This window comes from Giraffa tippelskirchi, chromosome 2, assembly GCF_054371585.1.
Source record: "Giraffa tippelskirchi isolate mGirTip1 chromosome 2, T2T-mGirTip1v1.2.pri, whole genome shotgun sequence".
In the NCBI taxonomy this organism is placed as follows: Eukaryota; Metazoa; Chordata; class Mammalia; order Artiodactyla; family Giraffidae; genus Giraffa; species Giraffa tippelskirchi.
Window position 1 is genome coordinate 231852183 of NC_137276.1, and position 13911 is coordinate 231866093.

The following is a 13911-nucleotide window of genomic DNA, read 5'->3' on the forward strand; positions in this document are numbered from 1 at the left end:
AGCCAAAATGTGCCCTAGTGAGATGCCTGGATCTCAGATTTGGGGCCGAAGGTATGGAGGGGGCAGCTGATACAGCCACGCCCATGTCCTGCTGTCTTTACACTGGGGAATTTTCTGGATTGTGCAATACAGCTGTGTGTTTGTGTGTTCATCTGTGTGTCTGTGTATGAGCACACACACCTTTGGCTTGACCAATAACTGAAAGACTCACAACTTGCAAAACCAGCCACAGTGAGCTCTCTTACAAACCCGATCAACTGAATAACTGCCTTCACATCGGCGTGAAGCAACCAAAGGAGGGGACAGCTGAAAGAGGACTTTCTTCAGGAGATGAAACAGCCTTTACACAAAAGCTTAATATGAGCCAATCTGTGTAATCAGGCTTCCAGCCAACTGGCTGACACTTAATGAGCACCTACTACACAGAGACATCACTTTGCCAACAAAGGTCCATCCAGTCAAAGCTACGGTTTTTTCCAGTAGTCATGTATGGATATGAGAGCTGGACCATAAGGAAGGCTGAGCACCGAAGGATTGATGCTTTTGAATTGTGGTGTTGGAGAAGACTGTTGGGAGTACCTTGGACTTCAAGGAGATCCAACCAGTCCATCCTAAAGGAGATCAGTCCTGAATATTCATTGGAAGGACAGATGCTAAAGCTGAAGCTCCGATACTTTGGCCACCTGATGCAAAGATCCAACTCCTTGGAAAAGACCTTGTTGCTGGGAAAGATTGAAGGCAGGAGGAGAAGGGGGCGACAGAGGATGAGATGGTTGGAGGGCATCACTGACTCAATGGATATAAATATGAGCAAACTCCAGGAGATGATGAAGGACAGGGAAGCCTAGCAAGCTGCAGTCCATGGAGTTGCAAAGAGCTGGACGTGACTTAGTGACTGAACAACAACAACCACACAAATCACAAAGGGTGGATGTCCTGACTTGATTAAATTGCTTCTTTGCCTCTTTCCCATGAAAATGGCTCTCTTGTTTTCTAAACAGTTTATTTAACATAGGAAGCAAGTCTGGTCCTACTAGAAATGATATTGACAACATCAAAGCCTGCTGCTGGCAGGACAGAAATAGGATCCTGTCAGATGAAAGGATGCACCAGGCTTAGCTCCTGGGTCTGTGATTCCATGCGGATCTCAGATAAGTACCTTCAATGTAAGCCTTTCCTCAGATTGAGTCTCTCATCTTACAGAACTAAAGGCTTTGTTTCACCTAAACTGAGGAAATTACATTCTTCAGCAGAAAGGCAAAGGGTGAGACGGGCTTGGGCAGACATCCTCTGGTTTTGCCTCATCCCGTTCCACTCCAGCCAGTGTCCAAGGCAACAACACCCCTGCCTGACCACCTCTCCCCAGGCACACATCTGCTCTCAACCCCTTTAGGTACCACGCATCCAGGATGGGCCCCTTGGACATTCGCCTTTCCATACTTTTTCCCCACTCAACTGGAAATGCCTCCAGTTCTAAGTCACAGCAACAGGCGATGGTTCTCAGGAATGTAGCTTAGTTGCCATGATCAAACCAAATGCATGCCTTTGGCATAAATGTCCACTTTCTTTCCAGAAACATTAAAAGCAGCTTTGTCCTTCTCATGAGGCACACACAAGACTCACTCCACTGTCCCCTATAAAAGCCTTATGTGTGCTTCAAGATCAGGGATGGATGAGCCCTTTCATACATCATAGCTTCCAACTAGCTTCATAAACTTTGCTGAAAGCTACACAGTTGACCATCCTGAAGAGGAACCCAGTCCGTGAGCCCAAGTCAGGTGTTTTGCACTCTGAACTTTCTTGCTTGGAAGGTGGAAACAGAAGTCCACTGGAGGTGGTCTGATGCAGACGAAGGGCTGGGGGTGGGAATCATGCCATGGAAGGGATTTGATCGCATTTGTCATCACACCTCACAGAGGTGGACTCCCAGGTGGCACTAGTGGTAAAGAACCTGCCTGCCAACACAGAAGATGTAAGAGATGTGGGTTCGATCCCTGGGTCGGGAAGATCCACAGGAGAAGGAAATGGCAACCCACTCCAGTGTTCTTGCCTGGAGAATCCCATGGACAGAGGAGCCTGGCGGGCTATGGTCCTTGGGGTCACAAAGAGTCCGACACGACTGAGTGACTAACACTTTCACTTCCAAGCTGGCAGTGGAGATGGTCCTCCTGACCTCTTCTGGCCCCTGACCCAGCTGCCAGAGGAGAATTACCAACTACAAGGACTGGTCTTAATTCTGGAGGGAAATTGTGTAACTGCTGCACTATACGGAGCAAGAGATCGACGCTTGTAGCGCAAGGGGGTCCATGGGGCCCTGTTGGTACTTCCCACTCAGTGGTCAGGGGTGATAGAACACTGAAGCAACCCAGTAAATACAAGATCATGGAAGGACTAATATCCTATAGATGATGAGATTCAGGTCACCCTACCAGGAAAACAGGGCTTCCCTGGTGGCTCAGTGGTAAAGAATCTGCCTGCAATGCAGGAGACACAGGATACTTGGTTCAGTCCCTGGGTAGGCAAGATACCCTGGAGGAGGGCATGACAACCCACTCCAGTACTCCTGCCTGGAGAATCCCATGGACAGAGGACCCTGGCGGGCTACAGTCCACGGGGTTACAAAGAGTCAGATACGACTAAAGTGACTTAGCATGCACACACCACCTCCGGGGCAAGGGAGAATCAAGTCTGCACCAGTTTCACCCATGCTCATTTCTTATGAGTCCAGCAATAAGCAGAGTCCTGGGCAGGACCAGCCAGGGGTCAGGCACCCTTTCATCCATTCTTCCCTCAATATTCTCTGATAACCTGGGGCACACCAGGCATTGAACTTGGCCATGGAGGCAGGGCCTTTGCGGGTCTTACACTCCACTGAAGGAAGAAGATAAGAAGAGAACTTTCACATAAAAGTCCACTACAGTGACAGATGGGAATGCATGCAATAAAAGGAAGTAAGGCAGGCAGGGATTGAGGGTCACTGGGTGGAGTGGCGGAGGGGCACCTCTGGATGGGGTGGCGAGAGAACCCCGATGAAGGGCAGAACTCCCTGGAACCAAGGGTTTCGGGCTAAAGTGACAGCAAGTTCCATCCCAGAGGCAGAAGGCGAGGGGCCCAGATGGCTGCAGGGGGTGATGGAGGGAGCCCCCAGGGGCTACAGAAAGGGACTTGAGAATGAAGGAGTTGGGGGGTGCTTGTCTGAGTTCTAACTCACGCTTAGTTGCTAAGAAGTGTCCAACTCTGTGCCACCCCACAGACGGTAGCCCGCCAGGCTCCTCTATCCATGGAACTCCCAGGCAAGAGTACTGTAGCCTACCAGGCTCCTCCGTCCATGGGATTTTCCAGGCAAGAGTACTGGAGTGGGTTGCCATTTCCTTCTCCAGGGGATCTTCCCGACCCAGGGAGTGAACTCACACATCCTGCACTGGCAGGTGGGTTCTTTAAGAGTGTGCCCCCTGGGAAGTTCTAACTCGCCTCTTACTAACTGCAGGACGACCTCTCCAAACATCATTGTCCTAATCAGGGCACTCGTGTCAAACCACGCCACCTACTGCTTGAGATTTCATGACACCAAAAATTCAGTGTATGTGCATCGCTCACTGAATACCTCAGTCAGGACCCACTGGCGGTCACCACTGCTATTTCCGTGGTGGGTATTTTTGGTTTTATGTAGCACATTTCCTCTGAAGAGTTTTAAGGCATCCTTCCTATTACCTTTAGTTTTGCTAAATAAATCAATCCCTGGCACGGTTCTCAAATCCAGAGTTATTGTTTTGGATTATGTTTAGAATTACTTCTGGTAAAGAATGACTCAGGCTCTTGGAGTCTGTTTCATAAGCCAGTGAGGGCTGGAATTTCGAGTTTTGACAACCAACAATACAGGGCTCCCAATTTTTAATTATGCCAGGTAAGAAAAAATTTAGCCTACCTTCTAATGTAAGTAGCACTTCATAAACGGAAGGATACTTAACACCAAGTAAGCTCAGAGAAAAGGCAAGTCCTCCTTGGAAAGGTCACTCTGCATGGATTCTCTCTCTCTCTCTCACACACACACACACACACACACACACACACGTGCACACACATAGCAGTGAACACTTCACCACAGTGGACCAGTATCTGCTGGTCCATCCGCAACCATCACTGCAGGCAGCTGAGGGTGGCCAGTGCCAAGGGCAGGAAGAGAGAGCTGAGCGGAGCCCGAGGAAGGCCCGGGCCACTGGCCGAGCCTCTGACCTGCGGGGACGATGACGCGGCGCTCGTTGGTGGTCATGTTGGGGGGTGGCATGTGCTTCTCCTCCATGTAGCTGCTGTAGTTCATCCCGACGGTGTCCGGGCTGCCCACCATCTTCCCGCCTTTGGCCATGCTGCACTCATCGGGGGAATTCCTGGAGGAGAAGAAGACACAGCCTTCCATTACTGCGGCCCCCCGGAGCCTGCCTCCCTGCCTTTCCGTGACGCACAGAGAGAAGCCAGGAAGGGCAAGGTGGAAGGGAGGGAGGGAGGAGGAGGAGGAGACTGTGAAAAGATGAACACAGTCATCCGTGATGAGCTGAATGACCGTGTCTCCTCCAGGCTCACATAGGAAGCCCCAGTCCCAGCGTGATGGCATTTGCACAGGGGCCTTTGGGAGAGAATGAAGTTTACATGAGGTCATGAGGCTGAGGCCCTTATGATGGGATTAGTGCCCTTATAAGCACAGGAAGAGACCGGACTCCTCTCTCTGTCTCTCTCTGCCACTGAGTTTCCAGCGAGAAGGTAGCCATCCTCCAGCCAAGGGCAGGGCTCTCACCAGACACCAACCACTCCCCGCCCCAGCACCTTGGTCTTGGACTTCAGTCTCTAGAACCATGAGAAAACAATTCCTGTTGTTTAAGACCCCTGGCCCATGGCATTTTGTGACAGGAGCCCTATCAGACTGAGACAGTGCCCACGCTCGCTGAAGCAGAGCACAGGCACATGGGCAGCAGAGCTGCCACCTGGTTCCTATCCCCCCAGCCAGCTCCTTCTGCAGCTGTCGTGTCAAAGCCCCACCTGTGACAGCTGACGGGAAACGCGTGCAGGGAGCACTGAAGGGGCACTTGTTCTCCCCGTGTGACTGCAAACAGGCCACGCACACAGATGGTGAGAGGCAACACTCGACAGGTTTATTCCAGAGTGACACGCCTCTTCAAAACCTCGGAAGGAAACCTTTGCGTTCACTTTCAAAACCCCACAGCCAATCGTTAGGCATGGCGTTTGAAGGCTCCCAGTGCTCCTGGCTTAGGTGCGGGCAGGAAGGGCAGAAAGGGGAGCAGGACTGGCCCCTCCAGGAAGCAGCAGGACAGGGGACCCCAGCAGCCCTGGAGGACTGGGATCAGGGCGTGAAACCAGCTGTGTGCTGGGATAAGGGGGCCAGCTGCTGGGCTCAGAGGGTTGCTGTTACTTAAGGCAGCCACGGACACTTGGATAAAGGCAAACTGGAAAAAGAGAGGAAAAAAGAATACATGTTTCTTAAGATCTAAAAGTTACTGGATGTGATGAAATCGCCGTTGTTCAGTTGCCAAGTCGTGTCCAACTCTCCGAGACCCCATGGACTGCAGAATGCCAGGCTTCCCTATCCCTCACCATCTTCCGGAGTTTGCCCAAGTTGAATTGGTGATGCCATCCAACCATTTTATCCTCTGTCACCCTCTTCTCCTTCTGCCCTCAATCATTCCCATACGTAATAGGTAAACTCCAAACAGAAACTCTAGCTTAGCCAGGAAACGGAAGAACGTGTGAACGCCTTCTTAAACAGTTAAGCCAGAGATCGCTAACACAAGATCCCTGTAGCTGAAGGATCCTGATAGCTGAGTTACATCATCTGAGGTACATTTCTGAAAATGTCCTCATGAGTGCTATCCAACACAGGGCTTTTTGCATTCTTGGCAATCTATGCAATCTACTGGAGTTTAGATTTCCATCCCAATGTCTGAGGCCCTGATGGTTGTAGGCTCCACCCCAGTGGGTCTTCCTTTGTCTCCTCCACACCACATCAGCTGGAACTCTGCAGCCAGCCTGCAGAATCTTGGAACCAGAGGCCTGGCATGGATGCGGCCTTCAAGCCTGAGGCATCAAAGCAGAAGGGCACTCCCTGAGTGGGGCAGGACTGAGGTGGGATGGAGAAGGTCATTCTGGACCCAAGAGCTGTGGCAGGGGTGTGGGCAGGAAGGACGGACCATAGGCCCTGGAAAGAGTTCATTCAGCCTCTGGGAACTTGGCAACTACAGACTCATTCTCAGCATCCTTTGCACAAGTCTGGTGCTGATGGAGGGAGCTCAGGGCTAATGATGAGGATGGAGCAGGTATGTCTGTGGATGGAGGTCATCGTTGGGGTCGCCAGGACTGAGCCCGTACCGTGGTCCGGGAAATACATAACCCGGCTTCATGGCATCCGCACAGCTGTACTAACATGAAGGAAATTCAAAAATAATAGCGGTCAGAGTTCCCATGGTGCAAAGCCTCTATATTTCCGACACTGCCTACACATGCATTATTTCCTCTTGATGCTATTTTTCCTGGCTTCCAACATTTATCTCTAAAAGACCCATCCTAATATCAAAACATTGAATGTCTTCACTTGAGACTTAAGTTTCCTATCCCCTTGGAAAATTCCATCCGTTGAGTAGAATGTGTGTGTTTTGGTCTATTTGTCTCAAGGAGAGAAGTTACTAGGGAAGAGAGTTAAAGGAGTTTGGTTTTTTAGGAAAAAAGACTTTAGATGCTACGTAGGTGATGACTGTTACTCCAGGATGAGCGCTGTTCAGATTCAGTCATTCATTCCTCATTTAGACCATTTTTTTTTTATTGAGTGCTTGCTGTATACCAGGCACTACAAAATTATTTCTTCTCCAGCAAGGCAGTTAACCATCTAAAAAGAGAAAGGTCAAGGAGATGTACAGAATTACAGGAAGAAGGGTCACTGGGGATTATGGACCCTTCAGATAAACTGTCATTTTCTCACAATCCTACTGTTCAATTTCCATCTCTGAGGACTAAGCTCTAGGAACAGATCACGTCAGTTTTCCCACGGCATTAAAACAGATCCCTCATCAAATCCGGAGATATGATGAGCTATTAAACTTCATTCTGTGTACTCCAATACACACTAGGGCAGACAAATACGGTTTGACTCCATTTATATGAGACACGGAGAATAGTCAAGTCCATAGTGTCAGAAAGGACGATGATCGATGCCAGGGGTGCAGGGTGAGGGGGAAGGAGAGTTAGTGTTTAGTGGGGACAGAGTTTCAGTTTAGGAAAGTGAACACCTCGGGAGACGGATGATGGTGAGAGACGGACAACAATGTGAATGTACTTAGTGCCCCTGAACTATACAGTTATAAGCGGTTAAAATAGTATGCGTTACATTATGTGACTTTTACCACAATAAAAAATCATTAAAAAAATAAAAATAAACTGCATTTTAGTAGAACTTTACAAAAATATGTGTACGTATTTAAAAGAGGTGTAATCTTCAATAAGGTTAGTTTATGTCTTCATCTTATAACCAGAAGACATAATTCACTTTATTAAGCTTTTCCAGCCAGCTTTCAGCATTAGGGGAAAAAAAAAACAGCAACATGAAATGCTATTTTTAAAAGTGGTACATTCAGGACTTCTTTTTTAAATGATTTTTTCTGGACTTCTTTTTTAAATGTTTTTTTTTCTCCCACTGTACTTTGTTTCAGCTTCAGAGGAAGACAGAAGGGGACCATGTTTATGTTCATTTCAAATAGTTTTTGTAAAAACTCTAAGGGAACTCCAACCTCAGTGTGGGAAGAGGGTCACCCCAACAGGACCACTGACATACAGAACTCAAGCCGGGTATTCAAGTAACACTGATTAAAGGGGCCTCTGCTGCTGCTGCTAAGTCACTTCAGTCGTGTTGGACTCTGTGCAGCCCCATAGACGGCAGCCCACCAGGCTCCCCGGTCCCTAGGATTCTCCAGGCAAGAACACTGGAGTGGGTTGCCATTTCCTTCTCCAATGCATGAAAGTGGACGTGAAAGTGAAGTCGCTCAGTCGTGTTCGACTCTTAGCGATCCCATGGACTGCAGCCCACCAGGCCCCTCCATCCAGCTGTTCTATTCTCATTGTTCAGCCTTTTCCCCTTAACTATTCTCTTGGAAATTTTAATAGCAAAGTAGTAGCATATATACGTGTCATCATGTTCTGAGAGCTTAGCTGTTACCAGTCCTCATGACAGCCTGGCATCAGCTCCATTTCTCAGAGGGACAAACTGAGAACACAAAAGAGAAGGGGCTTGCTCCAGGTCTGAGTCGGGAGGAGGCAGAACTGAGCCTTGAAGCTGGGCAGCTCCTACTCACTGTCTACGCTTCCAGATGTCCCCCCTCGGTAAAAGTAAGCTGGCTGGGATGACTGCCTTTCAAGCAGTGAAACAGATCTTCATTTCAGAAACGCCCCCACGTTACTCTGGCTTAAGCTATGCGCTGCATTACATGCACAGTGTCCAGTCCAGACCACCTTCCTTGACGCCTTCTGTTCATTCCCGGCACAGCAGCAGTGTGATGCGTCCAGAACACATCTGTCTAAAAAGACGGAAGTTAAAAACGGAGCAGGGCTTCCCTGGCAGTGCAGGAGATGACAATCTGCCTGCCAATGCAGGGGACACAGATTTGATCCCCGGGCTGGGAAGATCACCCAGGCTGCGGAACAACTAAACCCGTGAGTCACAACGACTGAGCCCGTGCTCTACAGCCCAGGAGCCACAAGTGCTAAAGTCTTGCTCTGCAACAGAGTCTTGCTCTGCAACAGAGAAGACGTCCCAGTGAGAAGCCTGAGAACCACAGCGAAGCATAGTCCCCACTGGCCACAGTGAGAGAAAAGCCCGTGTAGCAGTGAAGACCCAGCACAGCCAAAGATGAAATAAATCATAGATAAATGATTTTTTTTTTTAAAGAGAGATGAAATTGACAAAGAATTTTTTCAGGGACATGCTATTTTTCTTTTTAATTAAGAAAAATAAATCTTAACATGGTTCAGAAAATTGAAAAGTGTATACTGAAAATTCTCCCCAATAAATGCATTTTCAGTTTTGCCCAGCTGTGCTAAGAAAAGATCCACACTGGAAACCTGTCCATGATTACTGTGCTGTTTAGTTCCATCTTCAGCGTGTGTTCTGAGAAGTCACGGGAAGAAACTTCCCACAAACAGCTTAGTATTCCATCTGCACTGAGCCTAAATAGAGGATCCCATGTTTTCTATTCTAACATGGTAAGGATTTGGGCATTCTTGTTTTGAAACGCACATAGCAAAGAGCATCCCTTTAAATATGATATTCTTAATATTCACCTATGTGTTCTTCAACAGTTCCTATGAAAGTTTTAAGGCATTTTTAGATGTACTCTAAATGGGTAATCAACTGGTGAATATAAAATTTCTGTCTTATTATTTGAGGCACGAATTTCTTAATTGCAAATAAGCATGGTTCAAGATATTTCTCTCAAAGACTCTATCTTTCAAGGGCCTGGAAAAGCTATTATGCAAGTCAAACCACAATGAGGTATCACCTCACAGCTGTCAAGATAGCTATGAAAAAGACAAAAAGCAAAAGTTAACAAGTGCTGGAGAGGATGCAGAGAAACTGGAACCCTTGCATACTCTTGCTGGGAATGCAAAATGGTACAGCTGCACTGGAAAACGGTATGGTGGTCCCTTGAAACATTTTTAAAAAGAACAACCTATGATCCAACAATCCCACTTATTCATATCTATCCAAAAGAATTAAAAGAATTAAAATCAGGATCTCCAAGAGATATGAGCACTTCCAGATTCACTACGTACTGTTCACAAGAGCCAAGATGCGGACCTAAATGTCCATGGATGTATGAGCAGATAAAGAAAATGGGGTACATGCATACAACAGAATACTATTCTCCTTAAAAACAAAGAAATCAGAAATAGATTATAGCGTGGATGAATCTCAAGGACATTATATTAATGCTAAGTGAAAAAAGTCAGTCCCAGAAAGACAAGTACTGCATGATTCCCCCTTATATGAGCTACTTTAAAAAGTCAGATTCAGAAAGAGTGAAGTGTTGTTTGCCAGCAGCTGGAGGAGGGAAAAAATGGGGAGTTATTAATCAATAAGCATAAAGTTGCAGTCCAGTAGAATGAGAAAGCTCTGGATGTCTGCTGTACAACCTTGTACCTCTGCTCAACAGTAATGGACACACAAAAATTTGTTTACAGACATCCCTGGCAATCCAGTGGTTAAGACTTCACCTTCCCATACAGGGTCCAATCCCTGGTCGGGAAATGGAGATCCCACATGCTTTGTGGTCAAGAAACCAAAACAGAAAACAGAAACAGCATTGTAACAGATTAATGGCAGGCTTAAAAATTGGCCACATTAAAAAAATCTTTAAAAAAATTTTTGTTTAAAAGCTGGATCTCATGTTAAGTATTCTTACCACAATAAAACACATTAAAAAAAAGAAATTACTGTGTCTTAACCCTTTTCTCGAGTTCACATTTTCAGGTCTGAGTTCTATTTATAACCACAGCCCCATACAATACGGGCAGCATTGAGAGGAGACAGGAGGCAGGAAGACAGCTGGTCCCCCCACTCGCAGCAGGAGAAATCCCACATGGGGTTGGGGTCACCCTGACAGGGGGAGGCAGGATCAGACTGGAGAGTTCCAGGAAGGCACTGGACAACAACTGGGGTGCCAAAAAGTTGGGTGTATCACTCCCCCAAGTCCCTTAAAACATCCTTGGGGCCAGATAACTTTAGGAGTTTAACCTCTACAGCAATCTCACAGACTTCCATGTCACTTGGGCATAACTGTGGCCACTCTGGAAGTCAGAGTGTTAGTAACTCCATCATGTCCAACTCTTTGCGACCCCACGGTCTGTCCACGGGATTCTCCAGGCAAGAATACTGGGGTGGGTTGCCATTCCCTTCTGCAGGGGGTCTTCGTGACCCAGGAATCAAACCCGGGTCTCCTGCATTGCAGGCAGATTCGTTACCATCTGAGCTACTGGGGAAGACAGAAATAATGTGGAAAGATCCTTCAACCTTCATGATGAACTAGACGGAGTGTTGGTGTTAGTATTACGAATTAATGGTGAAAGAACACGGCAAAGAATATCAAATAAACTGGAAAGTTTACTCAATTTAAATTAAGGCGAAACTCAGACACGCCGAAAAACCAGATTGGGTTCTTGAAGCTCCAATACTTTGGCCACCTGATGCGAAGAGCCGACTCACCGGAAAAGACCCTGATGCTGGGAGAGACTGAAGGGAGGAGGAGAAGGGGACGACAGAGGGTGAGATGGCTGGATGGCATCACCGACTCGGTGGACATGAGTGTGAGCAAGCTCCAGGAGATGGTGAAGGTCAGGGAGGCCTGCTGTGCTGCAGTCCAAGGGGTTGGAAAGAGTCGGACACAACTTAGCGACTGAACAGTAACAAAATGGTTCTGATGAGTAGTCAAGAGGGACTCTTCAGAAGCTACTTGGAAGAACAAGTGTTTAGCTTCTATTAACATTTTTCTAAGGAGAATATTCCATTATTTTCGTCTGCAACTCCAGAGTGATTATTTATGTGTATGTGCGGTGCCTCTGAATATATTTTATTTCCCTGCTCTTCCTGAAACTATGTGCTATTTGAGGTAGACTGCAAAACTGCGCACAAGACAAAAATAACATAAATGATCAAAGGAATGGAAGTGAATGTTATATAAGGGCAGAAAAGCAATTAATCAAGAGATAAAATCAGCACATTGAGCAAGCTTACTATTTATAGTTGCTCAAGGTAGCACATCAATTTATCTCTGAACTTTCTACTGGCCAAAGCAAAAAAGGAAGTATATCCTGTGACCATTCAAGATGTCAAAAAAAATACACATGAACCAAGTTATTCAGCAGAAGAGAAGCTTCTCCTGAGCTGAACCTTGAGAGAAATTTCTCTTGTGGCTTCTCCTTCAGAGAACTGGGTGGTGAAGCAAGCAGAACTCTTCCCACCACCCCCTAACAGACCTGAGAACATTCCTCGTGTACAGCAGGTGCTCGGAGCACACAGCTCTCAGCCGCTTCAGGTACAGGAATCCCGGGGCTGTGTGTCCTCAGCCAGGGCTCCACACTTCCTGTCTTTTGACATTGTTTTTGTTATAATGTATTTGTGGACTTTTTATTGCACTTTTATTGGAGATAGATGCACTCCTATGTTCACTGCGGCACTATTTACAACAGCCAGGACATGGAAGCAGCCTAGATGTCCATCAACAGAATATATAAAGAAGATGTGGTACACATATATATATATACACAGTGGAATATTGCTCAGCCATTTATAGGGAACAAAATTGTGCCATTTGCAGACATGGATGGACCTAGAGACTGTCATACAGAGTGAGGTTTAAGGCAGAAATAGAAAAACAGATATTGTATATTAGCGCACATATGTGGAATCTAGAAAAATGGTACAGATGAACCTATTGACATTGCTTTGGAAAGAATCAGAAAAATGAGTGCAAAAATATAAGAAAAGGATGATTAAACAATGAAAAAATCCTGAGAGATGGAATGCTATACATATACATATATATATATATATATATATATATTCCAGTTTCCACAATCTTCTAATTTCTATGTTTTAGTTTTAAATTGCTTTATTTTATTTATGGCTGTACTGGGTCTTTGCTGCTGTATGCGGACTTTCTCTAGTTGCTGTGAGCAGAAGCCACTCTCCAGATGTGGTGTGCGGGCTTCTCACTGCAGCGGCTTCTCTTATTGCAGAGCACAAGCTCTGGGGTGTGGGCTCCTACCTTTGCGGTGCGTGGGCTTAGTTGTCCAGCAGCATGTGGAATTTTCCTAGGCTAGGGATCAAGCCCGTGTCACCTGCATTGGCAGGCAGACTCCTAACCACTGGGCCACCAGGGAAGTCCTAACTTATATGTTTTAAATCCAAATTTGCCTCTGGGAAATTTATCTACTGCATGGTGGGTGAACAAACATTTATAGATCTTATCTAGTTCATCTATCCCACATTTGACTGCTTACTCATGCTAGAGATGGCTCCAAACTCTCATGTATTCATATTACAGTAAATACAGGGGTGAAACATGCAAAACGGCACCGAACACACAACAAATGTTATGGGTTAGCTGTTGCTATTTATCTCATCCACGAGGTCAAATACCAATAAGCAGCAGCAATGATACAGGCGATGTGCAGATTTGGGGTGCAGGCTGTATCTAAGGTCATACAACCGGCAGTGGAGGGGCTGGGATTTGAACTGAGACTGCTGGGGTCCTAAGTCCAAGGACTTGACCACCACACTACAGGAACTCCCCTGGTAACTCCACACGAGTGGTCTCTTTCCCAGACATAACACATTACGGGGTGGACCCTCAGAAGACTCAGCTTCATCACTGGTGGGTATTTTCTGAAGAATATCCTGAAGTCAGTCAAGGAGAGGGCGATGAGAGTTGAACAGGGGCAGCCCCATGCAGATGAAGGCAGAGCCTCTTGGGAGACACTAAATGTGGCAAGGTTTATTTGGACAGAGATACGAATTGTGATGTCTGGTTTATAAAAAAAAAAAAAGGTTGACCTCCTCAATTTCTAGTTGAATGTCATTTGTTTCTCCCCCAAACCTCCTAGAGGCTCTCAGCGGGGTGCAAGCTCTGCAGAGATGGTGGGTGAACATTCCTGAGTGTGAGGAAGTCAGGTAAGAAGTCTCTGGGCTCAGAAAGCAGAGTGGGAAGGACTATGACCCAGATTGTGGGTCTAAGAAGACAGACCTGAGGACCAGGGCAGAAAGTGGACCATTAGGAAAGTAGGCAATGTCACCGTTTAAGATGAAGTAGACAGGGAAGGGACTTCTCTGGGTCCAGTGGCTAGGACTCCACATTCCCAATG

General features: G+C 46.7%; 1 protein-coding gene across 9 annotated transcripts in view; it reads right to left on the bottom strand.

Annotated features, from left to right (window-relative positions):
• Positions 1-13911, bottom strand: part of ERG (ETS transcription factor ERG) — a 322953-nt gene that overhangs the window by 43937 nt on the left and 265105 nt on the right. For all 9 annotated transcript variants that reach the window (XM_081573193.1, XM_081573198.1, XM_081573196.1 and 6 more), the window contains one exon: positions 4234-4385. In XM_081573193.1, coding sequence (XP_081429319.1) covers positions 4234-4385 — 152 coding nt within the window. The remainder of the gene's footprint in view (positions 1-4233; positions 4386-13911) is intronic.